General features: G+C 58.3%; 4 protein-coding genes across 17 annotated transcripts in view; 1 reads left to right on the forward strand and 3 right to left on the reverse strand.

Annotated features, from left to right (window-relative positions):
- The window catches only part of ZMYM3 (zinc finger MYM-type containing 3), a 33523-nt gene extending 27267 nt beyond the window's left edge, over positions 1 to 6256 (forward strand). For all 6 annotated transcript variants that reach the window (XM_030272975.4, XM_030272973.4, XM_030272976.4 and 3 more), the window contains 9 exons: positions 12 to 186; positions 734 to 880; positions 1633 to 1736; positions 2138 to 2306; positions 2427 to 2578; positions 3032 to 3146; positions 4046 to 4300; positions 4385 to 4502; positions 4912 to 6256. In XM_030272975.4, coding sequence (XP_030128835.3) covers positions 12 to 186; positions 734 to 880; positions 1633 to 1736; positions 2138 to 2306; positions 2427 to 2578; positions 3032 to 3146; positions 4046 to 4300; positions 4385 to 4502; positions 4912 to 5110 — 1434 coding nt within the window. In that variant the 3' untranslated portion in view covers positions 5111 to 6256. The remainder of the gene's footprint in view (positions 1 to 11; positions 187 to 733; positions 881 to 1632; positions 1737 to 2137; positions 2307 to 2426; positions 2579 to 3031; positions 3147 to 4045; positions 4301 to 4384; positions 4503 to 4911) is intronic.
- Positions 6257 to 6599: 343 nt separating this feature from the next.
- LOC100222314 (gap junction alpha-3 protein) lies at positions 6600 to 8360 on the reverse strand. Its single transcript, XM_002187811.5, has one exon. The coding sequence runs from the start codon at positions 7715 to 7717 to the stop codon at positions 6821 to 6823; it is 897 nt and encodes a 298-aa protein (XP_002187847.3). The 5' UTR covers positions 7718 to 8360; the 3' UTR covers positions 6600 to 6820.
- A 150-nt stretch (positions 8361 to 8510) lies between these two features.
- On the reverse strand, positions 8511 to 11527 carry GJB1 (gap junction protein beta 1). 4 transcript variants are annotated; one of them, XM_030272282.4, is made up of 3 exons: positions 11418 to 11519; positions 10202 to 10317; positions 8511 to 9506 (listed from the first exon to the last, which is right to left on the reverse strand). In XM_030272282.4, the coding sequence occupies exon 3, from the start codon at positions 9492 to 9494 to the stop codon at positions 8655 to 8657; it is 840 nt and encodes a 279-aa protein (XP_030128142.1). In that variant the 5' UTR covers positions 9495 to 9506; positions 10202 to 10317; positions 11418 to 11519; the 3' UTR covers positions 8511 to 8654.
- A 3259-nt stretch (positions 11528 to 14786) lies between these two features.
- Positions 14787 to 27484, reverse strand: part of NLGN3 (neuroligin 3) — a 39941-nt gene continuing 27243 nt past the window's right edge. For 5 of the 6 annotated variants that reach the window (XM_030272983.4, XM_030272984.4, XM_030272985.4 and 2 more), the window contains 5 exons: positions 27235 to 27294; positions 24462 to 24611; positions 22620 to 22805; positions 17883 to 18672; positions 14787 to 17469 (listed from right to left, as the gene is read on the reverse strand). In XM_030272983.4, coding sequence (XP_030128843.1) covers positions 16632 to 17469; positions 17883 to 18672; positions 22620 to 22805; positions 24462 to 24611; positions 27235 to 27294 — 2024 coding nt within the window. In that variant the 3' untranslated portion in view covers positions 14787 to 16631. The remainder of the gene's footprint in view (positions 17470 to 17882; positions 18673 to 22619; positions 22806 to 24461; positions 24612 to 27234; positions 27295 to 27484) is intronic. The other variant, XM_030272986.4, reaches the window with a different exon arrangement.

The raw sequence follows: 27484 nt of genomic DNA on the forward strand, positions 1-27484 counted from the left end.
GCTGTCCACAGGTGCCTGTGCCAATGTTCCTGCCCACCACACTGGAGAGCACAGAGAAGATTGTGGAGACCATAGAGGAACTGAAGGTGAAGATCCCCTCCAATCCTCTAGAGGCCGACATCCTGGCCATGGCTGAGATGATTGCAGAAGCTGAGGAACTGGACAAAGCCTCCTCGGACCTGTGTGGTAGGTTCTGCCATAGTTTGGTCTGGTCCAACAGCTGGGATCAAGGGGGGTTTGCCAGCTCTTGGAGCTAAAACACCTGCCAGGATTATGGCTCTCCCAAAGCCTTTGAAAAGGAAGCAGGGAAGAGCAAGTCCTTAACTTCTACTGAGGGGGTACCAGAAGGGAAGAACTGCAGCAGGGAGCAGTGTCTGCCACTGTGCCTTTTGTGGGTGCCAGTCTTACAGCACATGTGCAGTTCTCTCAGTTTATTCAGGTGGCTGTTCAGATTCTTCCCTAAAGCAGCTTCCATGCTACAAAAGTAGCTGCATACAACCCTGGTCTGTATGCAGATCCAGCCAGATTTTTTACTTGGGGGCTGCATTCCTATAAATGGCAGTGATGGGGGTTGTGGCTGGGGAGACAAACAACCTTCCAATGCGGTTCAGGGAAAGCTGGGGTGGGGCTGCTCTGATCACAGGGATTCTGACTTCATCTTCCAACTGTCACAGGGAAAACAGACAAAAGACTTTCAAGAAAGTTGGGTTTCTGATGAACTTTGTTATTTCAGACCTGGTGAGTAACCAGAGTGCAGAGGGTCTCCTGGAGGACTGTGATCTGTTTGGACCAGCGCGGGACGATGTGTTGGCTATGGCTGTCAAGATGGCAAATGTCCTCGATGAGCCAGGCCAGGACCTGGAGGCTGACTTCCCTAAGAGTAAGAGCTGGGTGACACAGGTGTGCATGGCTGCTGAGGGTCCTCCCACTGCCCTCAGCTGTGTGCACTTACCTCCCCCTGCCCTCTGACTGACCTGGTGTGAGAGCCCTGTGGTGATTGCTTGCAGTAGGCGTGGAGAGACCACCACTTCTGAAGAAGTGTGAGTTTATCCAGACTAAACTTACCTGCTGTGAACATAAGACCCAGAGAAGGGGGAATGAGAAGCTGATTTTAACAGCACAAAGAGCAGGGCAGCAGCAGTGATGTGTTTAGGAGTGATGATTCTAGAGGATCCAGCTAGATGAGAAACCTGGACGTGGCATGGCATCCTAAGAAATGGCAGAATTGCTGAATGTCTGTTAACAGAAGGTGGAAGAAGATGCAGGGACTTGCAGGAGCACAGCAATGCTGAGGCAGGATGCTAACAGCAAACAGCAGAAATTGAGGTGCCTGTGCCAGGCTGTCCACAATACTGGCCTGGCACCAGGGAATGAGGAATTTTCCTCAGGTTTAAAAAATAAACAAACAAAAAACTGTCAGAGAGGAAAATGTGGTGTCCTGGTTATTCTGAGAAATTTTAGCATTGTCTGCCAGAGCCATATTTTCTTTGTTGGGCTGTGGCTAAAAGTTCATGCCAGGTAGTGGTAGAGGATGTGAAGTGGTCCCTCTTCATTTTGCTGTAAAAGTCAGGCCAGCACAGGGGGCAGGATGAGAAGTCTTATCTGAGGCCTTCTGCCTCTGTTTCCTTTCAGATCCTCTGGACATCAACCCCAGTGTGGATTTCCTCTTTGACTGTGGGCTAGTGGGAACAGATGATGTGTCCACAGAGCAAGATCTGCCTCGAGCTGTCCGGAAGGTGAGTTCTCTCTGGGTACTGCCTACTTAGAGCCCTTCGGGCTTGGAGTGGGAGCTGCCACCTGGGATGTAGGAGGTGAAGTGTACCAGAGTTTTTGGTGTGCTGGGGAGGTTGTGCCCTCTGCATTCAGGGCATGGTTGGCCTGCAGGCCACTCCTTGAATGAAAATACTTGCTTGTCACTTCGGAGGAGCTCTGAATGCTACAGGTCGTGTGACAGCCGGTCTCTTTCTTGCCTGTGACCCTTGTAACTAATGAACTTTGTTGGCTTGGCTGCCAGCAGGACGGTGCCTGCTGCCATGGCACACTGTAGGGAGCTGACAGTCAGCAGGTGTGAGGCGTAGCCAGGACTCCTGCACCTGTCCCAGGTAGGTGCCCAGTCTCACAGAACACCTCTCTGCAGGGGCAGAAGCGCCTGGTGCTCTCTGAAAGCTGTTCTCGGGACTCAGTAAGCAGCCAGCCCAGCTGTACAGTGCTCAACTACTCATACGGTGTGAATGCCTGGAAGTCCTGGGTACAAGCCAAGTATGCAGGGGGAGAAACCAGCAAGGGAGAGGAGCTACGCTTTGGCCGTAAGTGCCTTGTCTGGATGCAGTGGAGTGGCAGAAACCTCCCAGAAGCTGGACCTTGGGGTGTGGAGGTGTTCTGACCTTGTAAGCTGTTGTCTGAGGCTGCTGTGCTTGTCTCTGCAGCCAAGCCCATGAGGATCAAGGAAGATATCTTAGCCTGCTCAGCAGCTGAGCTCAACTACGGCCTGGCCCAGTTTGTCAAGGAGATCACCCGGCCCAATGGGGAGCGCTATGAACCGGACAGCATCTATTACCTCTGCCTTGGCATCCAGCAGGTGAGGGAGACACTGCTGCCCTCAGGTCCCCTGCAGCCAGACTTGGGGGTCAGATATGGTGAGGGGTGCTTGTACCCTTCATTCTGCCTTCTGGGGACCCAGAGAGGCTGGCTGGACTCTCCTTTAGTGCCTCAGCCCAAGACAGCATCCCACCTGGTTTAGTCTTTGTTCCCCAGTTCAAGAGAGTAGGGTGGCATCTGTTCCCCAACCTTGCACCCTTCTTGCACAACTCTGAGGAGGGCTGGGGGATCTCCCCAAACTCAGGCCTTTCTTCAGCACTAAGTCTGCTTTGTCATGCCTCAGGGTTTTCCTTGCAGCTCTCAGAAGTATCTGTCCAGCAGCTCTGCTGGTGCAAGGAGGGGTACTGTGCATACGTGCCCTGGGCTCTCTGGGGAGGGTTTGCATTCCAGGTGCTGCTGTGTTTCTCTTGACTGTGTGCTCTGTCCTTTCTAGTACCTGCTCGAGAACAATCGTATGGTGAATATATTTACAGACCTTTACTACCTGACCTTCGTGCAGGAGCTGAACAAATCCCTGAGTGGCTGGCAACCCACAATCTTACCAAATAGTATGTGTCTTCAGAGTACCTTCAGTCCCCACATATACCCAGTTTGTGCTTGTAGCCTTGGATCCTCTGGCCTGATTGTGCTCCCCCAGCTTCAGCCTTGGCATAGGCAGCACAGTCCTCCTGTGTGTTGAGGTCATACTGACCCAAACCAACTGCAGAGCCAGTGTGGTTTATGCTTCAGCAGCTTATGTTGCCCACAGTCAGGGTAGTTGGGAGCAGAGCGCATGTGCTTTGTATCCTGGGACAATTTGAATCTTTATAATACTTCACAGTGATGTCTCCACCCTTTGGCAAGGAGGATGCCAAGCCAGGAGGCACACTGATGCATATGTTTGTGTTCCCAGCACGTGGATGAGCCCTGCACATGATGCTAGGCCTTGGCCAAGGTTGCTGTGCTGCTGCCTTGTGAATGGCCTAACCTAGAGCTCTGCAGAGGCTTTGCATGATGCTGTGATCTGGGCTGCCTTCCCTGCTGTGTCTTGTCAGTAGTTAGTTCATAGATCCAGCCTCATCTCTGCAGATTGGCTGTCCCAGGCAGAGCCATTTGACTCCAGACCTGTGTATCTAAGCAGGAACTGGCCAGATCTCTTCTACCTGCTGCTTTTCCCTAATCTCTCACCGTGTGTGGTGGAGCACTGACCTGGAGTTTGCTTTTTGGCCATCTGTAGTGATGAGCAGTTAGGATTGATTTGGGTTCTCACTTGTGGTTTGACTGTGATCTGGGGAGGCTTATGGCTGAGCAGAGCCCTAGCTCTGTTCATGGCTCAGGAGAGATAACCTTGTGAAAAAAGAGATGCTGTGAAGCAGCAATCTTTTGCAGTGAGTTTGCAGGGGCAGGATGAAGGGATTGCCACAAAGCCACTGCTGATGTGACCTGGTTCTTGCTCTGTGTGTTGCAGACACAGTTTTCTCCCGTGTGGAGGAGGAGCACCTCTGGGAGTGCAAACAGCTGGGTGTTTACTCACCCTTTGTGCTTCTCAACACCCTCATGTTCTTCAACACCAAGTTCTTCGGGCTGCAGACAGCAGAGGAGCACATGCAGCTCTCCTTCACCAATGTGGTGCGCCAGTCCCGCAAGTGCACCACAGCCCGTGGCATGACAAAGGTGGTGAGCATCCGCTACTATGCGCCTGCCAAGCAGAAGAAAAGCCGAGGTGGGTCTGGAAGAACATCTCTTTTCCTCCCCCTGCATTTCCCATCAGGATCCAGCTGTGATGCAGCTCTTTCCCCCTCTGCAGATGGCAGCTCTGGAAAACGAAAGCGTGAGGAAGAGGTACCGATGCTGGAGCAGCGGGAGAACAGGATGAATCCCCTCCGATGCCCAGTCAAGTTTTATGAGTTTTATCTCTCCAAATGGTGAGGCTTTCTCTGGAGAAGAGGCATGTGCCATTTTGGGGCTACTTCATAGTTCTGATGGAACCCTGTGGAGTGACTGCTGCTTTCCAGACATTTGTACGTGAGCATGCAGTCTTGCCCAGATTCTGTGCTGCTTCATTAGATCAAGTTTGAGAGAATGCTTCTCTCTGGCCTCTTCCACTTCCTGCCCTTCTCCAGACTGGCAGGAATGTGCAGTAGGAGTCCAGTGCTGGAGTAGTTAGGGGTTTTGGCCTTGAACAAGGAGCTGCAGACTGGGTTTGTGTCCTTATCCTACTGCATGATAAGAGGCTGTGATGAGCTGTGAACCCCCCTTGCTAAACACATCAGACCAGGCTGGCTGAGCCCCTGAAGCTGGTATCCCAGGTCTCACCCTCCTCTCTCTCCACAGTCCCGAGAGCCTGCGGAGCCGCAACGATGTGTTCTACCTGCAGCCTGAGCGGTCGTGCATTGCCGAGTCCCCGCTCTGGTACTCGGTGATCCCCATGGACCGGAGCATGCTGGAGAGCATGCTGAACCGCATCCTGGCCGTCAGGGAGATCTACGAGGAGCGCAGTCGGCTCAGCAGCCTGGAGGATGACATGGACTAAGGGCAAGGTGCTGCTGGACTGGCTGCACTCCAGCCCTGGACACCTCATCTTGCTGCTTCCCATTGCAGGGCAGGGGCCATGCAGCAAAGGAAGGGATGGTGTTGCAGCAGTGCTGTCCCTGCATCATTACCAGACTTGGACCTCCAATCCTGCTCATTACAGGCATTCCCTTCGTACGTGGCCCCCACACTCAGCTGTGTCTCCCATTTTGGCTGCTGGGTGAGCCATCTTCCCCAGGGCCTGTTCCCGAGGCACAGGAGTGGCAGAGTCCCTGGTGCAGCTCCCCTTGCCCAGCCCTGTTCCTCCCCTACCCCCAGCCCTGCTACTACCCCTCTCTCCCTGTGCCCCAGGGCAGGAATTGCACAAAACACAGTGCCCCATTGGACCAGTGGCCCCGAAAGCTTTTACTTCTCTCTTCTTTAGCATTCCCTCACAAGGCTGGAGGTACCAACAGTAGCTCTGCTGCTGGGGCAGGATTGTCTTTTCAAGCCAGTGGACATATGGGCCACAGGCAACCTGAGAACTGTTGGGTCAGGGGAAGAACTTTTGTCCCAGGATGGAAGAGATTTGGGTTGGTTGCAGGGAGTGGATGGAGCTTGCACTGGAATTCGTGGGCAGAGATCTGGCCTTGTCACAAGGATACCTCCCTTGTGTGCAGCCAGGATGCCTCCCTCTCTTTGGTCAATGTTTTCTGAGTCTGCTGAAAGCTGATGGAGATGGGTCTGTGCTAGTGCTGCCCCTCTCTCCCCAGTGTTCCCTGTCTTGGTGTAAGGACCCTCCCCTGTGCAAGGTGCCATCAGTGGAAACCTCTGCTCCAGCCAGGGGCCCAGGCATTTGCTGACAGAAGCAGGGAGCCCTGCCTGGCCTCCCCCTCCCTCCCACAGCCACAGACTGTCACCACCCTGCCCAGGACAAGTCTGGCTCCAGCTGTGCCACCCTGCTGCCTCCTGCCCCTTCTCGTGTTCTGGTCTTGAGCTGTACATGGGTCTCCCATTGAGCCTGTATATATTGTTCTGGGGCCATCTGTTCCCTGTGTCCATGTGGAGAGTGAGCCGCTCAGCAGTCTTGTTGTAGTGATGCCAGGGCAGTAGGGCTAACCCGGTGTCTCTGGAAACCATTAATTTCAAATAAAGATGTGGAAAACTTTGGCAGCCCCTGGTTTTTCCCCCTGGGCAGGGTAAGCATTGTAGGAGAATAGGGCAAGTGTCCCTGTGCTGCTGTGCACCTCACTCCTGTCCATCCCAGCCTGTGCTCCCGTCACTTCCTACCTTGCCTGGGCCCTGCTGTCCTGCCAGCTCTGGCATGTGGTGATGGCCTCTGCCCCAGTGCCCACTGGTGCCAGCATGGCATGCCCTGCCTGTCCCTGCCCTCTGCCCACAGTGCTGCAGCCCCACCCAACACAGCAGTGCCCTGCCCTGGCCGTGCAGTGTCCATAGGAGGGAGCAGCTGGAGGGCAATGCCAGTGCCTGTGAGCAGAGCAGGACTCAAGTGCGGTGCAGTAAGTGTTTATTTTCTCCCCCTTCCAAGCTCTAGTCTCAGCCCTGCTGCTCCCAGGAGTGCCAGCAGCAGTTGAGCAGTGTCCCCAGGGCTGTTCCCAGCTCTGTTGCTGACCATGGGGTCCATGCCTTGGGCCCCGCAGAGACTGGAGACACAATCACCACCGTGCCCAGCCATGCATTGCCCATCCCTGACCATCCCAGCAGGCCACATTTACACTGACAGGTCTGCCATTCGCGTGTCCCTGTAGGACCCACCAACCACCCCTAGCCATGCACCTGCCTTCTTCAGCGGTGCCAGGCCACGGGGGGGTCTGCCAGCAGCCAGGGGGCTTCCACCCCTGGGCAGAGTGACATAGGTGCTGCCAGGCCCTACAGGCCCACCAGGAGCGGTCAGCATGCGGGACTTGGGGCCTGGCCCCTGACGGCACTTGGTGAGACCCAGGTGGTAGATCTCCACCAGGTTGAGCAGCAGGGACACGCAGGCCACCCCCATCATGAAGAGGATGAAGATGGTCTTCTCAGTGGGCCGGGAGATGTAGCAGTTGACTGTGTTGGGGCAGGGCCAGCGGCTGCAGGTGTAGAGGGGCTTCAGCTGGAACCCATACAAGGTGTACTGGCCCACAATGAAACCCACTTCCAGGAGAGCCTTGAAGACGATGTTGCAGATGTATGTCCTCAGGATGGCCCCCTGCATGCAGACCCGTGCCCTCGTGTTCCCTGCAGGGAGCTGGGGCTGCCTGGGGCGCTGCCGCCTGGCCCCACTGCTGGCCCGTGCTGCCTTTTGCTGCTGTGCCTTCTCCTCCAGATGCACCAGGTGCAGGATGTGGCCCAGATACACAAGGCTGGGGGTGGAGACAAAGATGATCTGCAGGACCCAGAAGCGGAGGTGGGAGATAGGGAAGGTGCTATCATAGCAGGCATTTTGGCAGCCGGGCTGCTGCGTGTCACAGGAGAAGCCAGACAGCTCGTCACCCCAGACCCGCTCCGCGGCTGCCCCCAGCACCAGGATGCGGAAGACGAAGAGGACGGTGAGCCAGACCTTCCCCACCACTGTGGAGTGCTCCTGGGCATTCTCCAGCAGCCGGCCCAGCAGGCTCCAGTCCCCCATGCCCTTGCTGTGGTGCCCTGCAAGACAGCCACTCTCCAGACACAGCCGCCCCACACCCCGCCAAAATGCCTCCCCACTCCCTGGTCAAGCGGGTGTGCACAGACCCAACCCAAGGCTGTTCCTGGAGCGTCCCCATCCTGTGTCCCAGGGGACCCCCTGTCCTGTCACAAGGAGAGCAGGGGGAGCAAAGGCCTCCAGCAGAGAGCTGGGAGAGCCACAGGGAACAACCGCGCCGGTGATCCCGCACGGGGACCTCTCACCGTAGACAGTGCGTGGGACAGAGCCCAGTGCTCCCGCGCCGTCCACTCCTGTCAGTGGGGTGACAGGGGATGCTGCGAGGCCCCTTCCCAGCTGGTCCCCAGCTCCTCCGTGGGGTGCGGACAGCTCTGCCTGTTCGTCTGTCCAGCCACCCAACGGCAGGCACGGGGTTATTGGGGCACGAGGCAGCTGCGTGCCCCATTGGCTTTCATTGTGACTGGCACATCAAACAGCCACTGGGGAAACTTTTTCCCTCTATTTTTGGTCTGGGCATTTTTCTAATTATATTCGGGGCTGCAGGGACTGGTGCTGGGGGAGCGCAAGCCCTTGGACACTGATCAATGCCACCCAGGGGTCACTGGCTGCTGCCAGCTGCCAGGGCAACACAGCCACAGCTCCAGCTCAGCCCTGGCACTGCAGTCCCCACAGCCCCTCGTGACACCCACCCAGGTTTGGGTGCAGGGATGGACACCCCACACTGGCACCCCAGCTCCGGGCATATCCCGGCCAGAGCAGAAAGGAGGGAGGCAACACCTGAGAATGGAGATTTAATGGCCCAGGATGCCCTCTTGGCCATCTAGGAGAGCCAGACTCACGCCTGAGGGATGCTATCCTTGGGACAGGGACAGTAACAAGCCCAAGGGGCAACTGTGGGGCCAGAGCCCCTGCAGTGGTGGCCCTAGCAGGCAGAGCAGCGGTCACCCTTCTCCTGCAGCCCAGAGTTGCGACGCAGCATGTCCTTGAGGGAACCGTCCTGCTCTGTCAGCAGCTGGTTGATCTCATTCTGCTTGTACTCGGAGGAATGCTTGTGCCCATAGAAGGAGCCCTTCCCCGATGAAGGGTTGGCGTGGTGCTGGCTTCGGCGGGCACAAGCCCGCACCACCAGGTAGACCAGCTCTGCCATGTTGAGGATGATGCAGATACTGGAGGTGACCAGCATGAAGACAGTGAAGATGGTCTTCTCAGTGGGCCGGGAGATGAAGCAGTCGACAGTGTTGGGGCAGGGGTAAGCCTCACACTTAACCAGCCGCATCATCTGGTAGCCGGGGTAGAGCATGTAGAAGATGTACATGAACACGGCCTCGAAGAGCAGCCTGAAGACCACGCTGCAAACGTATGTCCACCACAGTGAACCCGCTATGCGCATCTTGTGCTTCTTGACCTCTTCCATGTGCTTGGCATCCGCATGCCCTGTCAGCACCAGCAGCTTCTTCTCCTGGTGCTGCTGGTAGGCCACGTGCATGGCCACGAGAAGGGCTGGTGTGGTGACGAGGATGAGCTGCAGGGCCCACAGACGGATGTGGGAGATGGGGAAGAAGTGGTCATAGCAGACACTGTTGCAGCCAGGCTGCTGGGTGTTGCAGGTGAAGGCAGATTTCTCATCCCCCCAGACACTCTCGGCTGCCACCACTAACACCATTATCCGGAAGATGAAGATGACAGAGAGCCAGATGCGGCCGATGGCGGTGGAGTGGCGGTTCACCCCGCTCAGCACCGTGTAGAGGCCGGCCCAATTCATCGTTTCCCACGTCTGCAGGAGAGAGCGGTGAGGAGCGGTGTTAGGAGCAGGAAGGGTCCCTGGCTGAGAGTCAGCAGGTCCTGGCTCCACTGGCAGCAGCCCCAGGAGGGACCTGGGAACGACTGAATGGCAGCCCTGGCAGGTGGAGAGCAGGAGCGACAAACAGGAGGATGAACCGACAGGAGGATGGCAGCGTGGCTCCTGCTCTTGACATGGCTCAAGGCAGCATTTTGGCCAGAGCAGGCAGGAGACTGGCTGCCCCAGCAGTGCCAGATTCTCCAGTCCTGCCGCCCCACACTGGCACAGGGATCCTAACCCACAGCTGCCACAGAGAAAGGGGGTGAAGCTCCCACACCTTTGCAGGGACCACCAATATCCAGTGCTGAGTTCTTTGGCTAGGAATGGTCCCAAGGAACTTCATGGGCTCCACTGCACCAGTGCCTCCCTCTGTCCTCCCATTATCTGTAGGAGCATGGCCAGGGAGCCCTGAGCTGGGGGCTTCCCCCGTGCAGCCCTGCACTGCCACCCTCCCAGGGCCTGCCTTGCCCAAGGAACACAGGGCAAGCCCACCCCCAAGCACAGACCCCTGCCTCACCAGAGCCATCCACTGGCACTGAGCAGCCCCGGGAGCTGCTTCCCACCCCTGCAAGAGTCTGGGTGCTGGGACCAGCCACCCCCCCAGTGTGGAGGATCCTGGCGACGCGTACCTGCCGGTGAGGAAGGGTCCTCGCAAGCTGCCCCCAGTGGCCCCTCTAAGGTCTCATGCCTCCCGCAGGAGAGCTCTGCTCCGCCTGCCCTCGTCTCTCTCTGCCACTGCCCTGCACTGGAAGTCATATGCTGCTTTATAAAGTATTTACATACAATGGGGCCTTTATCGGTCCCTGAACAACACACTTTAGCATTCAGATCTAACGCCCTGACTTCCGCCCACCCTGGCCAAACAAAGTGCCTGTGTGCTGCATTCCCGCTGCTCGGCCCTGCACCCACTCCCACCTCCCCACCACGCCCCGCACCGACCACGGCCACGGCCTCCCCACCCGCGGGCTGCCCGTGCCTCTGCCCGGCGGGACCCACGCCACGGACATCGCTGCCGGACGGGCCACCCAGGGTGTCTGGAGGTCCCTTCCCCAGGAAGCCTGACCGGGCCCAGCCGCGTGCCCATTCCCCAAGGACAGCACAGGGCACTGGAGCAGCGGTCTGGCACCGAGCACCCTGTGTGCCGGCGTGGGGCTGGGTGGCACCGGGTACCGCGGCTGTGAGTCCTGCCATCTCCTGAAGGATCTGGTACCAGCATCCACGTCTGTGAGGGCATTAGAGCTGCCCCGCGTGTGCCTTTGGAGACGTGGGAGAAAGCCCAGCGGAGTGACGCTGGCTGCGCCTGGGGCTGCGCTCCTCCCCCGAGAGGGACTCACTGACGCTGCCCTAGTGCTCGGACATGCTGGTGGGGACAGCAGTCTGTCCCTGTGCTCGCACAGCCCCTGTGCCCCTCAGGGCTGGTGTCCCAGCCACACTGTCACACTGTGCCCCGTCCCTGCAGGGATGGCACCATGTCCCTTGGGTTTTGTCCCCAGCCTCGGGTGGGGTGCAGCATACCCAGTAAACCCTCCCAGCTGGGTGCCTGTAGGCTGGCAGGGCAATTAATTCCATCCCAAATGCCACCTCCTCCCCTTCGCCCAAGGTGCGAGCAGCCGGAGCTATGCAAGCGGTGGCGGCCAAAGACCGTCCAGCAAAGCTGTGAGGACTCCGCTTGTGTCTTCACTGCCCTTCTCCCCGCTCCCGCCATGAGGGCCGGCATTGCTGGCTCTCCTCTCCCAGGCCCAGGGTCGAGCCCTGCTGCAGCCCCCACTCTGGCCCCCCTGGTGCTCCTCAGCTGGGGAACATGCGGCCACCCCCACAACGGTGCTGTGCCCACCACCTTCTCACCTCAACGCCAGGACAATCAATGCTCTTTGGGATTGCAGCAATCAGTCTCTACCGCACCACTCTGGACTTTATACTGCCCTGCAGGCACGTCACCCACCCCCTCCCAAACAGCCTTGCTCCTTCCACGGCTCGCCAAGTAAACAGCGCAGGTGTGTCCAGCCTGGCTCACACCCACCGCATCCACCACCGCGGCTGAGCATCTGCCGGGGCCAGCCCCGGGGCTACTGCAGCGCTTGGGGCAGGGCCAGCCCCCCAGGATGGTCCCCGGGGAGATTTCTGGTCCCCGTGGCCCCACTCCCCTGCGGTGAGCATCCTCCCCGCTGCAAGCCAGGCACATCCACCGTGGCGGGCGGAGCCCTGCTCTCCAGCCGGGGGATGACTCTGGGTACCCCCAGGTCCTGGAGCTCCTTGATCTGGTGCTTCAGGCTGCCGGCTGGTCCCTGGGGAGCCACCAATACCCAGATTTAATGTGTAAAAGTGCAGCCGGGAAAAGGCAAACAGCCTGTCAACGATTAACTCGGCTGGCCCGCTTCAAGGTCCCGCCGCCCAGCACCCCGTGTGGGACACGGCGACCCTGCCGCTCATCCTGGGCCCCGGGCCGGGCTGCAGGAGCCCGCGCGCCATCCCTTGCAGGAGGGTGACAATGATGCCGGGTGCCTCCCGCATGGGGACGGCAGGGTGGCACCGTGGAGCGGCTGGGGGCCGCTCGGGGTGCCCCCGCAGCGGGGCGGGGGTCGATGGGCAGTGAGATACCGGGGACGGCCGGTGATGCAGGGCTGGCTGGGGCATAGGGGACACAATCTCGGTCCGTGATAAACGCCGCACCTGAGTCAGCAGCGCCGGCGAGGAGTGGCCGCGGCGGCACCGCCCAGGTCCCGCACCCTGGACGGGTTCTGGGGGTTAGCGGAGGGCATATCGGGGGAGCAAGGGGCTAGTGGGGCCAGGCTGGCGCGGTCAGGCTGGGTGGGGGTCACGGGGGGGTATCAAGAGGAGGGCAGACTGGTGAGCACTGGGGTGGGCTAAGCTAAGTGGAACGAAGCACAATGGGAGGTTGGCGCGGGGAGAGGGGTCCCTGGGAGGGGCCTGGGAACCAGGCAGGAGGTCACTGGGGTTACTGGGAGCCAGGACAGGCGTGGCTGGGAGCGCGGGCAGCCAGGCGCGGAGGGGCCGCCGGCGGCCCGGGCCGTGCGGGGGCGGTCGCCGGCCGCGGCAGCAGGTGGCGCTGCGGGGCCGGGCGGGGGCGGCGGGGCCCGGCGGGGCTCAGCGAGGGGATCCATCTAAAACACAGTAAAAATGGAGAAAAGAAACCAACAGGAAAGAGGAGGAGGAAGCCGGGGCGTTGCTGTCCAGCACGATGCCCGCCCGTTGTCCTTGCAGGGAGCTGTCTGGGAGGAGCAGAGGTGCCGGGGTGGGCGGGAGCACAGGCAGCCCCTCGCCTGTTGGCAGCAGGTTCAATTGCAAACGCCGTCGGTGAAGGACGGGCTGTACTAAACAGCCGTGGTCGGCGCTGCCTCCAGTGCTCAGAAAAGTGCCCCGCCTGCGACGACGTGGGCCAGAAAGGGACTTCTTGTTAATGACGCTACTTGTGAAGTTAATTGATGTCTGAAGTTGCAGCGGAAGAGTTCAAAGACGTGGGCACGTCTAACGCAGAGCAGCTGATGAGATGGGCAGGACTGAGTCAGCAGCATGCGGGTGGTGGGGCTGAGGTGACGCAGGTGCTGGCATCCTGCTAGGGTCAGGGAACTTGCAGCCCAGCAGGCAGTATGGGCACCAACGATGGACGAAGTCAAGTTTGAACCATCACTGAAACATCTCCACTGACAGGAGGACTGCAGGGGAGGCTTCCAGAGCCCCCTTTCCCCGGCCATTCTGCTCCGGGCAGGGCTGGCCCTGTGAATGGCTCAGCCTCCTCACTGGATGGTCACTGCACTGCAGGGTTCCAGGCTTGGGCTGGCAGCAGCACAGGCATCCCTGGATCTAGGCTGCTGTTCTCAGAGAGACAAAACCCTCTGGTCTGAGTCAACTGCCAGGAAGGTCACTAGCAGTGGGTGAGCACAGAAATCCTTTGTGCTGCTGCAGCATAGGGCAGAGGGGGTTGCAGCCTAAGACTTAACAGCTTGTTCTGCCTGCCTGTGAATCTGCTCTCCTGTGTCCTGGGTGCGTCAGAGGTGTGGGGAACAGCACCAGGGTACTATCCCAGTGATGCTTCTGTGAAAAGCAGCATCCCTGCCCTCCTGCTGACTGTGAATCCTCAAGCAGCCAGAGGCCAGCCACAGGTCATTCACTCCCCTCCCATTCCAGGGACGTCTTTGCAGTTGAGTTCCCTTATGGTTCTCCTTGCCAACAGCCCTAAACATGTCCCCTGAAGCAGAGGATGTCTCACAGTTGTCATGCAGATATAAACTGTTCATACTCTCTGGGATACAGTGTCCCTTGAGGTTTGCCAGGTCTCCAAAGGAAAACTGTTGATGGTCAAGGACACCCTGGACAGATGGCAGCCTCAGGAGTTTTGCAAAGGTGGTAGCACAATAGCAGTGGGTTGTCTGTCACCAGCTTGCCTTGGGGTCCTAGCTGGGCTGGCCATGCTGGCACATGTGGCAGCATGCAGCTGGGGCTGCGCAAGGATGAGGAGAGGGGACAGAAGGGCAGGGTAATCCCCTAATCTGGGGCAGAAAGTCATCACCCCTTCAAAAGGGCACTAGGCACCCTGTGGGATGCCACAATGGGCAGCACCAGGGCTTTTAGGGGGGTCTTGAGCACGGTGCTGAACAGGGTACATGTGCCCGTGGCACTGGAGCTGCAAAGGTCCCCTGTGGGGAGAAGGACAGAGCCCCACACTCGCTTCCTGCACAGCCTGTCCCCCTGCCTGCCCCGGCTCCCCTGGCTCGGGGCAGTGGCCCTGGCTCCAGTGTCTACACGCTGCCTGGAGGCAACTCAGCCCCCCCACTCCGTTCCTGGTTTCCATGGCAACTCCAGCTGAAATTACATTAAGAAGACATGAAACCAGCAGCTTTTCTCTTTGGCAAATAGGGGGAGGGGAGCTCAGCTTGGAAAGGGTGGGAAAGGGGTTTTGGAGGGAGGAGGCTGTGGGACAGATACATTCCCACATGGGGTCCCAGTGCAGGGGGCAGCAGGGCTGGGGGGATGTGGGGACGCCCCTCCACTGTGGCACATGGTGTTGACAGTCCTGGATGGTATAGTGCCAGCTTGCATGTGGGTCTGGCAACCTGACACGGTGGGTGATACCAGGGTCCTCCTGCTGCCTCTGTGAGGGAGTGCCAGGGACATGAGGACCAGCACAGGGCACCCCACCCCGCCCAGTGGTCCCCGGGCCCTGCATGCTTCAAGAAGAGACGAGACACACCGCTATTAAAAATATCACTTCTGTTTTATTTGGAATTTGTTACTCTGCACGGGTGACAGGGTATAAATACATTCTCCAACGAGCATCCTCACCCTCAGCCCTGCGCCGGGTGGGGCCGGGGCAGGGTGCAGGGCCGTTGTTGTGCTGGCCCCGGGCAGTAGGGCCAGCCGGCACCGGTGCGTCACGGCCGCCAGCACGGGCAGCGTCTGCCAGCCGGACCGTCTTGCAGAGGGACGAGATATGGTGCCCCCACAAGGACCTGTCCCTTTCTTCTGCCTCCCCAGGCCCCAGGTGCTAGTGCTCACCTTGGGGGGCTGAGACTGGGGTACCCCACATGGGGTCCCCTGCAGCTCCTTCTCCATGCCCGACCACACCAAAGCCACTTGCCTAGAGCCACGTGCGGCTCAGTGGCCACAGCAGATGCTCCCAGCCCCACATAGGCTGCATCAGCCCCAGAGTCCCTACCCAGGCATCTGTTCCAGCTGCACATCCTGGATGCCAGAGCTGGGGTCACCCCACAATGGGGTAAAGGCCCCCATGGAAGCAACCTAGGAGGCAGAGTTGATGCTGGTGAGCAGCTCACCCTGCTCCTGTCACCCCACTCCTGCCACAGGCTGCAAACCACTCGCTCTGCTTTTGGGCAACAAGCATGGGGAGAGAGGGCACAGCACAGCCTGGGACAGTGGTGAAGGGATGTGGGATGCTCCTGGGGGAGCAGGGCAGGGTGGGGAGCATGAGGGGCTGTCCTGGGTTCATGGGAGTGAACAGACAGTGCTCAGAGCAGGTGATGTCCACACGGGGCAGTGGGTGGCACTGGCCAGCGGTGGCAGTGAGGGACCGGGCCGGGGGTGCTCGCAGGCAGGCCGTTGGATAGGCTTTTTGGCTGATATATGTGGGCACGGGTGACAGAGGAGGGAGAATATCAAAAAATACAAAAGAGCGCAGTCCCACAGTGCGGGAGGCACTGCCCTGCCTGGTGCCCAACTACGGCAGGCAGGCTCCATGGGGGGCCGGCACCGTGCGCACACGCTGGCTTCTAACTGGCTTTTTATTTTATATCAAGAACACTTGGTTTTAAAATCTTTACAAAGGACAAAACGCGGCAACTCCGTTAGTGTGTAAAGAACTAAAGATCTGCTTAAAAAACGTCTCTGCAAAGAGAAATGACTGACACAAAAGAGATTCTCTGCAGCGCAAAGAGGGGCAGAGGTGCCAAGTCTCCAGCCCAGGGCCCCACTCCCAACATCCCTGAGCCCCAGTATCAGCCCCAGCGCCCGCATCCAGCACAAGGCCAGGTCCCTGGACTCTGCCCATTCCCTCTGCCTATAGCACCATGGCCTAGGGCCACTTCTCAGCACAGTGAAGGAGCCTTTTCCAGGGCCAAGATGCCTGGGGATGTCTGGGCACTGGCCAAGAGGGATGCCCAGTCCCACTCCTCGTCAGTCCCAGGGTGCTCTGTGGGCGTAGCACAGGGGATGTGAACGCCCCACTGGGAGGCACAGCCATGGCACTGGGAACACTGTGGCCATTGACAGTGGGGCACCCCTGCCCACCTGCACAGGTGGGTTGTGCAGGACTACACCATGTCCCTCCTGCACCCCACTGGCATCCCACGGGGCAACCCACAGGGCCCTGAGGCCAGGAGAGTCAAAGCACTTCTCAAAAGTTAGATAGGAACAAAAGAAAGCGCTGGGGCCACTCTGGTACCCCACAGGTCTCTGGGCTGGGAGCTGCACCATCCGTGGGCGCTGCCCCTCCGTCCGGGGGCTCTGTGGGCCCCGCCGGTCCCTCTGCCAGTGTCTGCTGCGTGTGTGTGTGTGCGTGCATGCGTGTGCGCCGGCGGCGGGCAGCTATACCCTGGTGGTGGAGTGTGAGTGTGGAAGCCCCGTGCTGTTGAAGCCGGCGGTGAAGGTGTTGTAGGGGTGCAGGGTCTGCAGCCCCACCAGCGAGTTGGGGATCATGGTGATGGTGTTGGGGGTCATAAGTGGGATGTCGTCCGGAGAGCGGCGCAAGGTGAGGGTGTAGTCGGGCAGAGCGGCCAGGCGCAGGGTGTCGTGGGATGGCACAGCTTCGCACTCGTGGTGCCCCTGGCTCACCTGCAAGGAGGGCATCTCCTCATCAGGCGCGTGGGCGATGTCGTTGGAGGCACCGTGCTGGGGGCTGGGCTGCCGGTGCGTGTCCTGCCGGCGCTTGTCCTTGCGGTAGTAGAGGGCGGCGAAAGCCAGCACGTTGAGGAAGAGGAGGGAGGCGCCCACAGCGATGGTGACGCTCAGTTCAGTGGAGTAGTCGCGAGGGCTCTCGAGCAGTGTGCCCGCCTCTTGCTCTGGGCTCCACTTCTCCTTCCCGTTCTCACTGTTGTAGGCGGGCGAGATGGCGGGGCGCTTGGTGGTCCAGATCTTGCTGTTGGGCCGGCGGGTGATGTGGGAGTTCTGTGTCGTGTCGGGTGGTGGCACTTTGGTGGTGGTGGAGGTGTAGTGGAACATATCGTGCAGGTTGTACAGGTGAGGAACCAGGTGCTTCCAGAAAGCCACCTTGGTGGCCCGGTAGTGGTCACGTACCCGTGGCTTCAGCCCAATGTGCAGGTACAGCTGGTCACGGGGGTTGTACTTGGACCATGCCACCTCCTCAAACCGGTTGGCCTTGGTGTGGATGAACTTGGTGTCCTGGGGGACAGGCTTGTTGGGGTCCCTGTGAAACACAGGCAGAACAGAACTAGCATTGGGAAAAGCCAAAGAAACAAGGAGGGAGAGCTGGATGCAGAGACAGAAACTGAGGGGACCTTTGCCAGCGGTGCCACAGGGTGGGCTGGCAAAAGGTCTTGAATGACAGGGCAGCACCCAGCCCTGGGTCAAGTCTCACCCAAGATAACAAGGGCCAATAAGCCTTCCCACCCCAGTGGCTTGGGCCGGCCATGATCTAAGCTTCTTGCTTTGTGGTTGATGCCATGGCCCCAGTGAAGGTGCAGCACACAGGGATCTCTGGGCACAGGGAGGTCAATGTCCCACAGCTGGGCATGATAACCCCTCCACCACAGCACAGCCCCAGTGAGTACAGCTGCAGTGAGTACAGACCCTCAAGGCACAGCACCCAACCCCACTCACCCTGTCTTGGCAAAGTTGGTCCAGTAGGTCATCACCACAGCGCTGAGCATGACATCGTTCTTGGAGAAGTTGCAGGGAAAGAGGTCTGTGGGGCCAATCATGGGGATCCCAAACACGTAAGGCACCTCATCCCCGTGGGCTGCATCGGACCATGCAGGCTTCATCAGGCTCTGGCAGTGGTGGTAGAAGGCATAGAAGTAGGTGGGGGAGCCGTAGCGGGCGTGCAGGTCGGCTGTCACCACCGACGGCTCTACCCACTGGTGGTCAGTGAAGAGGGCCACCAGAGTCTTGCGACGTGTCTCAGGGTTGTCCCGGTCAGCCCAGTCTGTGTACATGAACTTGATGGTCTCCCTCAAGGTGTCCTTGCCCTCGGGGTAGCCGTAAAGGTTGTCTACAAAGTTGGAGACTGAGTAGTCAAAGTCACTGCCTGAGACGCCATCCTCGGGGTCCACCACACCCTCCACAAACTTCAGCCCTTCACCCTGGTTGACCCCCAGCATGATATCATAGTTGAGGAACTCGCCCTGCTCCATCAGGATCTCTGGGTCATCCGGGATCACATCCCCGTCAATGACTGGCCCAAAGGCCACATGGTAGCGGGCTGGCTGGATATCTTGCTCTACCAGCTCCTTGGCAGTCTTCTGCCGCAGGCAGTCCACCATGTCCACGGTGTCCAGCACATTGCAGCCCACCTTGTCAGCCAGCATGCTGGTGTACTTCACAGGCTGGTAGTTCACTGCCCAGCTGGAGAGCGCTGAGCCGCTCTGGATGATGGCTCTCTGGAAGAGACCTGCAATACAGGCAGGGAGTGGAGGAAGCTCTCAGCAGGGTTCCAACATCCCAGGGCTGCAGTGCAGGGTGCAGCATGGAGAAGGCACTGATGCTCTTGTACCCCTGCAAGGACCCAGCACTCCAGCCCACACCCAGCCTTGTCCCTGAGCTGTGCTGCCTGCTGAGCTGGGCTCACACAGGGGGCTCAGCTCAGGGCTGCTGTAGGGATGGCAGGATGACAGCTGGGAATGCAAGTGGGTGCTCCTGGAAGCACCCAAGGGCTGCTGTGCTCCCTGAGGATCCCATTGACGGGGATGACCCAGTATCCCTGTCCTGGTGTGGGGAGAAGAGGGGCCATAGTTACAACACAGTCTGGCCTTGCCAAGCAGGCTGTGCTACCCCAGCCACCCCAAGTGTGTGTTACCTGGGCCCCGGATGGGCACACGCTGCCCCTGGCTCAGCACCATCCTGCAGCCCAGGTTGGCACCTGCTTCACTGAGGAGCCAGGCTGGGGCTGGCAGCAGTGGGAGGGTTAACGCCTCCTTGGGGACACTTAACCCTGCCGTGTCCCACCCCACCGCTTTGTCGGAGTCCCCCTCGACCCCCTCCCTGCTGCTTCCTGCCCAGCTGGGGCTGCTCAGTGCCAATCCGGCCCTGCAGGAGCACGCTGCCAGATGCACAAAGAGGGCCTTTCTGCCACCAGGAACACAGAGGGAGTGGACTTTCGCCCTGGAAAACGAGGCCACAAAGGCCCTGGCCCAAGCAGAGAAATGCGTGGCTTCGCTCCAGTCCCATGTCAATGGTGCTTGTGCTCAGAATACAAAGGGTGGTGAGGAAGCAGAGCCTCTGGGCCATGAAAGGCAGCCAGTCCGGGGTGTACCCAGGGGTCCCTGCTCTCCAACCAGCCCTCTTTGCACCCAAGTGCTGCCTGCACCCCTGCCAGACCCCAGCACTTGCTTGCCACGAGGGACTATTCCAGGTGATCCCTGAACGGTGCTGGCACAGTGGTGTGGTGGCCATGGGGCTGCCCCTGGCACCCTGAAATGCAGAGAACCCCTGTGCAACCAAGGCTGTGCCACTCTGCAGGGAAGCTGGGCAGCACCTTCCATAACAGAAGTGTTCAGAGGCTCCTGGCTCTGAGCCACCATGTCCATAGCCCTTGTCTGCACACACAGTCCTCACTCTGCCAAGTACCTGACGTACAGTCCCACGCACTGGGACAAAGAGAAGTCACAAGCTCTGTTTGTCACCTCCTGGTGCCCTAGAAAGCCATACCCAGCCTACAGGCTGGAGACTGGCCATGGGTTTGCTTGCTCTGCACCATCATTCACGTGCCAAGGAGCCAGGATGGGGTTTCCTGGCTCCCTGGAGATGCTGTCCCAGCAGCAGCTATTGCACCCTGCCAGCAGCATCACTTCCCAGACAGACCCACCAGGCTTGGCTCTGGCCCTGCCCACCACTGCCTGGGGAAAGACAGGGCAGCTGATATCACTATCAGCTGGTCATGTCCCTGATGGAACCCCTTTGCCGTGCCTCTGTATGGCTACATCCCGACCCAGAAGGACCCAGGACTCTGTGAGAGCCCAGACTCGTCAAGTCCTCCCACTCAATGCCAGCACCTGACTGAAGCCTGACAAGTAGCCCAGGGAGGCATCAGCACCCCTCACTCCACATTGGACCTCTCCAGCCTGCTGAGGCCCAGGCAAAAAAGTTGAAGTTCTGCCTTTCCTTCCTGTTCCCCTCCATGGTGAGGGTCCCAACACACCCTGCCTCCTGCACGACTGGCTGCCACAGGATGGTGGACTCAAGTGGTAGGGCCAGGACTCTGCCAGAGGGTGGCTGGAGCTGCAGACTGCCACCAGCTGCTGCCAGCTCCTGATTTCCTCTTTGCTTTTCCCAGTAGCTGAGGCTGGAAACACTTCTGGGGGTCTCTGGGCCAAGCCCTGCTCAAAGCAGGGTGCTGGGTGCCTTGTCCAATTGAGATCTGGAGGGCTGGCAACAAAGGACAGAAGCCTCCATGGAGAAGGAGATGGGACAAAGGAAGCATATAAAGTTTGCCTGGCACAGACTGCTCCTTCCCTGGTATGGCTGGCTGGGGAGAAAAACAGCACTTTGGTCACCGATGAGGAATCAGAGTGAATCTACAAGGCCTGAAGCTGGCAGGGAGCTGTGGATTTCCCCAGTGGCCAGACCCAAAATGTGTTGTACCAAGCCTCCAGTGTCTGCTTCTTGCAGCACCTGGCAGAGCAGGCACAAATCAGCAGCTTCATTAATAGCTTGTGATCACTAGAAGTTTTATTTTGATGCAGTAAAAACAAACCCACCTGTTCTGCAGGCTGCAACTTAGCACTGCTCCCACACTGTGTTCCAGAGCCAGCTACTCATCCCTGGGGATATGGGTGCCTGGCACAGGGAATTTTTTGAGATCATTTTACAGCCATTTGGCTTTATGAGACACTGGCTGCAACACTGAGCACTCCCCTCCCGCCTCACAACATTTCCAGCCAGCAGCAGCTCCCCTGCCCCAGCAGTGAGGGTACTGGGCACCCAGCACCTCTGAGATGCAGGGGGGTCACACCAAAGGCACTGGGGCTGCATGGGGCAGCAAAGGATTCGTCATGCAGGTGCAGGGCTTAGTGGCATTAAGTGTAGCAACACCTGAGAAGTGTGGCAGGACTGGCAGGAGTATTATTCATGGCTGAAAAGTCACAAGGACCAGCCCCTCCAATCCACCCTCAGCCTCTCTCCAAGCTGCTCCAGTCTGTACCCCTGCAAGAGGCTGGGGCCACCTGGGCAGCCAAGCACACACTCCTGCACTCCTATGATGGAAAGGAGTACCCTTAGAAGCATTGACATAGTGTTCCCTCCCCAGCCTTTCACACTCAATGTGGGCAGAGAAAGCACTTTTTCTTTCTGCAGGAGCTTTTAGCCTGTAAAAGACTCCCCATTATCAGCCATCAGCCCTGCTGAGGCTCTGGAGGTCTTCATTCCTGAGTGATTCCCAAGCTGTTGAGCAGGGCAGCAGCTCTTCAGCTTCGAGTGCAATTTGCCGTGTGTCTCTGAAGGGCAGACTCATGCCCGTGTCTACTGCTCACACATGTCCTTTTCTTCTCAGCACAACACCTGGAGACACAGCACAGGAAGATGGCTGCACCCTCATATAAAGCTCATGAGCCCTGGCAGGCTGCTCCCCTCTGGACCATATCTGGATCAGGCTTTGCTCCTATAATTTCCTTTAGGAAGTTTATCAAAAACACCTCTAATCTCACAGTTAATTTTTTCCCCCCTCAGTGCTTGATGTAAATGTCTTTGCAGGTGGTTTACATGCATTTGCTCTTATTCCAACACAGTCTTTTAGCATAAATAATTCCCTTCTTTATTTTGAGTAAACACTCTGCTATATTTACAGATATTAATCATATTACTTCCATTACTGTGTTTCGCTAGGTGCAGCACTTTCAGCTCTGCCAGTCTCACAACACAGGGCCCCCCATCCCTCCCCAGGCTCAGGAAGGATGTCTGGGGTGCTCTGTCTTCCCCTCTATTCCAGGATGAATACCTTTCCTAGCACTGTTCCAGTCCTAGATCCTTGTTCCCAGTGCCTTGCATGATGCTCCACACCCCCTCCACACCTGCACTAGCAAAACCTGAGCATAGGGCAGGACACCACAGAAGAGGTCCCCACCTCTCCCCATGCCAAGGGGCAGGCTCTGGGCTGCAGCCTTGTGCACGGGAGCACCCACTCCACCCCTGGCTCCCACATGCTCTGCCACTGACCTCTTTCTTCCCTTCATGAGAAGGTTTTGCTTCCCACCCAGGTCCAGACCCTCCCCAGTGGCTGATTAGAAAGCAGGCCTGACTTTGTTAGGCTGGGCAGCAGGACCCGGGTGGGCTCCCCTCCCTGGGTTAGCATCAGCAGGGCATTTGCTCACAGCTGCAGCAGCCTCAGGCACGGCTGACACCTACCTTCAGAGTGGTGGGAGAGGGTGAGCAGGCTGACACAGGAGGCACCGATGCCAGAGCCGAAGACAGTGATCCGCAAGGGATCTCCCCCAAAGAAGGCGATGTTCTCGCTGACCCAGCGCAGCGCCTGGATCTGGTCCAGCAGCCCGTAATTGCCCTTGGCAGCCTGGTCCCCCGTGCTCAGGAACCCTGAGGGTCAAGGGGAGCCCAGTTAGGGATGAGGAAACAGGGAAGGTCCTGATTTCCCACCCCTCTTCCCCAGACCTAGGGTAGCTTCTGTGAGACATATCTCACCATGAGACTATGCTACCAAGAGAGTTTTGTGAGTTTTAAACTGGAGCAGGGCTCCAGCCACCCTCTGGTGGGGTGAAAGGCTGAGCTGCAAACCTCAGAGAGCCTCTCTGGCTAACAACAAGCAGTGACAAGATAAAGAGCACAAAGTTCTGTCCTACGCATACCACTACCTATGCTACAACAGCTCAAGACATCTTGCACAAGCTCCAAGAAAAGCTCAGAAAGCATCAGTGGCTGCAGACAGGTGAGTGTGTGCACAGCCAATGCTTTCCATGGACTAGTGTGGATGGGAGGGATGGGGGAAGGGAGGCTCCATAAATGTAAGTAGGTTGGCTGGGAAGAGAGAAACCGACTGCAGCTTAAAACACAAAGGCTCTCAGTGAGGAAGAAGGTGAGAAATGCTTTCAATAGCACAAGAAACACCCATGATAAGTTATCACTCTTTCGTTTGCTTTGACTTTAAGCAGGAAGCCAAAGCCATGGGCCCGTGGTCAAATTGAGGTAGGTAAGCCCAGCACATAGGGAGCGGCCCCAGGGCTGTGCTAGCACTTGGAGGTGGTCTTGCTGGGTGTGGTGCACCACCTCAATGGAAATTATGAAGGCACCAGGTAAATCTAATGTCATATTGCAACTCATGTGTCTTATCTTTGCACCTATCCATCTAAAAAGCTGGACTTTTAACATTAAAAGGTTTTGAATAGGTTTACTATCATCTTCCGCATGAAACTATGGGCTCTGGAGGCCATTAGAGGAATGTGCTGCCCCAGATACCAGGCACGAGCCCAGGGGAGAGCACCATGCTAGGCCGGATGGCTAGGAAGAGAGCCACAGCTTTGCTTGGAAAGTAGCTTTTCCCAAATCTCTACACCGCTTGTTCTCATACTGCTAAGGGAAGCACCGGTGGTGTTCCACACAAGCCTCCTGTGTCTCAGCCCCTGGAGGTTTCTGCTGCTTCAGGCAGGGGACTGCACTGTCTCTTGACCCTCTGTCCTCATTTTGCCTCTCTAAGTCACCAGTGCTTTTGGAAATAGGACTGCCACCCTCCTCTGCATGGCACTTGACACCTTCTGTGGTCCCCACTGCAGGCAACCACATCATCGTGGGTTGCTGAGGGGGTCCCAGCAGCGCAACTGGCGTGGAGGCTGCCCGTGCCCAGGGAGGGAGAGCTGCCAGGTCCCCAGGACAGCCAGGCAGTACCCGCTGGCACCTCACCCGTCTGAGCCCTCTCAGGAGGAGATGCTGGGTAAACACATTTATTATTCATTTAACCACAAACCAATATTTGCTTTCAGTTGAGCCAGTTTGTGTAAATGAGCCGGGGCGGGGGCTGGTGCCAGGACCCAGACTAGGCTGTGACCACGTGCTGGGGGCTCTGCCACGTGGCACCCGCTTGGCTGCCAGGGCAGAAGGCAGGGGCAGTGCCCACAGCGCGTCCCACCAGGCCCTCCGCCCCCCTCCGCCCCTTTCTGGCTGGTCCAAGTCCGGTCAGACACGAGGGCTGTCCCCCTGCCCGGCCGTGCTGCCGGCACAGCCCACGCCAGCAGCTCATACCGAGCACTCCAACGCGGTAGTTGAGGGTGATGACAATCACGTTCCCGTAGCTGGCCAGGATGCTGCCGTCTATCATGTTCCCCGTGCCCTCCATGTACGAGCCACCATGGATATAGACCATCACCGGCTTGGCCCCGCTGTCCCGGATGTCTGGAAGGAGAGGTGGTTAAACACAGGAGCGCACTGACGGCCACAGCACCCTGCCCGACAGGCAGACCAAGTGCAAGGGCAATGCCAGCTGCCAGGACCAGGGAGGGGGCTTAGGAGCCAAAGCCAGAGCTCTCCTGGGGGCCACAGCATGGACTCCCAAAGCCAAACACCACTGAACGAACCCTGCCAGCCCCTTTCTGGGAGGCGGCTACTGCTGCACTGTCCCCACACTGCTGTCCCCTCAGGGGTCTCAGCACGTGAGGGAGGGACGCTGGCTGGACCCTGCTGCTCCTCCCCAGAGCTGGGCTCTGGCATTGTGTGGGAGCCAGATCAGGTCTGCTGTGGGTGGGAGTTGCAGAGTCCAGCCCCAGGATGCAGCCCCATGTCTTGTCTTTGGCTGGACCAAGCACTCCGTGAGTCCTGGAAGCTGGCATTGTGGAGGGGGGCAGGGATGGGGGTGTGCAGGACCTAGAAGTAGGGGGAAGAGCACTGATGTGTGCTCCAATGTCTTGCTCTCCCACTCCCCCTTCCCATTCCCCTGGGAAGGCAGAGACCTGCCTGTCTGGATGTAAACCCATGGCACCCCAGTGCCCAGACACAGACATGGCGATGAGGCAGACAGTGTATGCACGTGTGCATGTCAGGGAGGTGAGCACGGCATCTGGACAAGGACAGGGCATGAGACATGGAGTGAGGATGGAGAATGGGACCCCGAGGGCTGGGGAGGAAGGATGGTGGGAGCCCAGGGGACAGGGAGGAGCCACGCTCCCTCTCTCGACTTCTCCTGTCCAGGGGACATTCTGCCCCTTCTACCCCCCTGGCTGGTGATCCCTCATGGAGCCACGGCCACTCACAAGGGAATAACATGCTGGTGCACCTTGCCCATGTCACACAGATGAGGCAGTTGCACCTGCCATGGAGACAATGCCGGATCCCACATGCCTGTGCTGCCCAGCCCTGTCCTGGGCTGGCCATCCAGCACCAATGGACTTTGTCCTCCCTTGTGCTCACTCACGCCCAGCACCTCGCTCAGGTGGGCTGGCAGTGCCTGCTTGGCCTCAGCTGCCCCAGGCAGCTGCTGCTCCCTGCCTGCCTCCCTCAGCAGTGCAGCACAGAGTCCCACCAGGACTGGGACTCTTGGGGCACAGCCACACCAATGCCAGTGCCTGGCTGGGCTGTTCATGCTCCCTCACAGCCACCCAGCCCCTGCCCATGGCCACTCCTCCCTGTGGCTTGCCCATTGCAGGCCAGGCTGAAGGGTATCTGTGGCCATTCTCACCTCCAGCTGTAGCCCATGGCATGCCTAAAGGTGGCCTCCCATACAGAAAACCTCTTATCTCCAGGAGAATGAGGCTATACCAAACCAGAAACCTGTGCTGGCTCTTTTCCTATTGCCAGAATGTAGCCAGACAAATGCACGGACCAGGGAAGCAAAAAGTGCTTGCAGCTCCCCCAGGACAGACACTGCCCGTGTGGCACAGCTACATCAGGACCAGGACATCTGCTTGAAATGTGAGGGGCAGGAACATCAGTGCCTGTGCCCATGTCTTCCCCATTCTGCACCCACTCCCTGACATAGAAAGGGCCCTCCTCACAGCAGAATGGCAGCAATGTACAGATGTACCAGGCAATAAACAGCTCCAAAGTGCTGCAGCACATTTTGGTGTGTGTGGATTGAGCACAGTCGCGTCACTTAGGCTGAACGCCAGTTTACGCCTGGTACAAGAGCTCATGGGGCACAGGTTAGCCGGAGTAAACAACAGGGTTTTAGTACTGCCAAGGAAAAGTTTTTCATCTATTTCCCAGATCCTAAATACCATCTGCCAGGCCTTGTTCGAGCTGCCCTGGGCCTTCTGCACACCATGAGGCTTTACTGTCCTCAGCACATTAGGGCTGTACCCTGGCCAACTCTTTCTCCTACCTCCTCATAACCTCTCTGCAGCCAAACATGCTGACTCCACAACCTGCAGACAAACCACCCTGTTTTACTAAAAACAGCCTATTCTGCAGCTTGCTTAGTCCTGGTATACATCTAGAATCACATCTGCTTGAAGGGCCACTTGCTCTGTCTTGGCTGGTGCTTGCAAGCAATGCCTCACTTCCACTGGGTGAAGAAGGAGAGAAGTCAGCAGAAACCAGGCGGGCCTGGACCCTGGGTCTCCTGTGCATGGCCAGATGCCCTTTGGGTGCCAAGTGTTCAGGCTGCTGGCACCGCCACGGCGGGGCCAGGCAAGGGTGGATGGGGAGGTTGCTGGCTCCCGGATGCATGTCACTGACTCTGGAGGGATGAGGCTGGAGGTGGGATGTGACCGGGCTCAGGGTGAAATGGGCCCAGGTGCTCGAGGGCTTCCCTCCTCCTGAGCTGCCATGCTTCCTCCCTGCCCTTGCTCCAACTGAGCAGGAGCAAACTTCTCCTAAAGCGGAAAAACCCCATGAGCTTCCCCCCAGCAGGAGGAGGGGAAGGTCCTGGGTGCCCTGCACAGCCGGCCAGCCTGCCCCCCACCCCGCGCAGCTGCCTGGCACGGCAGACAGACACACACAGGGCCCCTGGGGTGGCAGCGGATGGCGGGCAAACGGAGCTGCTTTGCGGGTCATGCAGTGGCAGCCTCGAGCACAGAAATACCTTCGTCTTCATCACCGTCATTATCCGCTAAGTCCTCGCCCTGTTTCTTAGCGCTGGCTCCTAGGGACCAAACATGAGGAGACAGAACAAAAAGGAAAAGAAAAGGAAATAAAAATAAAAAATAAAAAATAAAAAAAAGGAAAGAAATAAAAGAACACAAAAAAAAAAAAAAAGAGAATTCAAAAATAGCATGATAGCAGAGACAGCGGGGCCACGCCTGTGCCCCACAGCACTGCTGGCTACTCACACT

Source organism: Taeniopygia guttata, chromosome 4A (assembly GCF_048771995.1).
Source record: "Taeniopygia guttata chromosome 4A, bTaeGut7.mat, whole genome shotgun sequence".
Taxonomy (NCBI): Eukaryota; Metazoa; Chordata; class Aves; order Passeriformes; family Estrildidae; genus Taeniopygia; species Taeniopygia guttata.

Bases quoted from the DNA above. Each gene is read 5' to 3' on its own strand.
- LOC100222314 (XM_002187811.5), bottom strand. From the start codon at position 7,717: ATGGGGGACTGGAGCCTGCTGGGCCGGCTGCTGGAGAATGCCCAGGAG.
- GJB1 (XM_030272281.2), bottom strand. From the start codon at position 9,494: ATGAATTGGGCCGGCCTCTACACGGTGCTGAGCGGGGTGAACCGCCAC.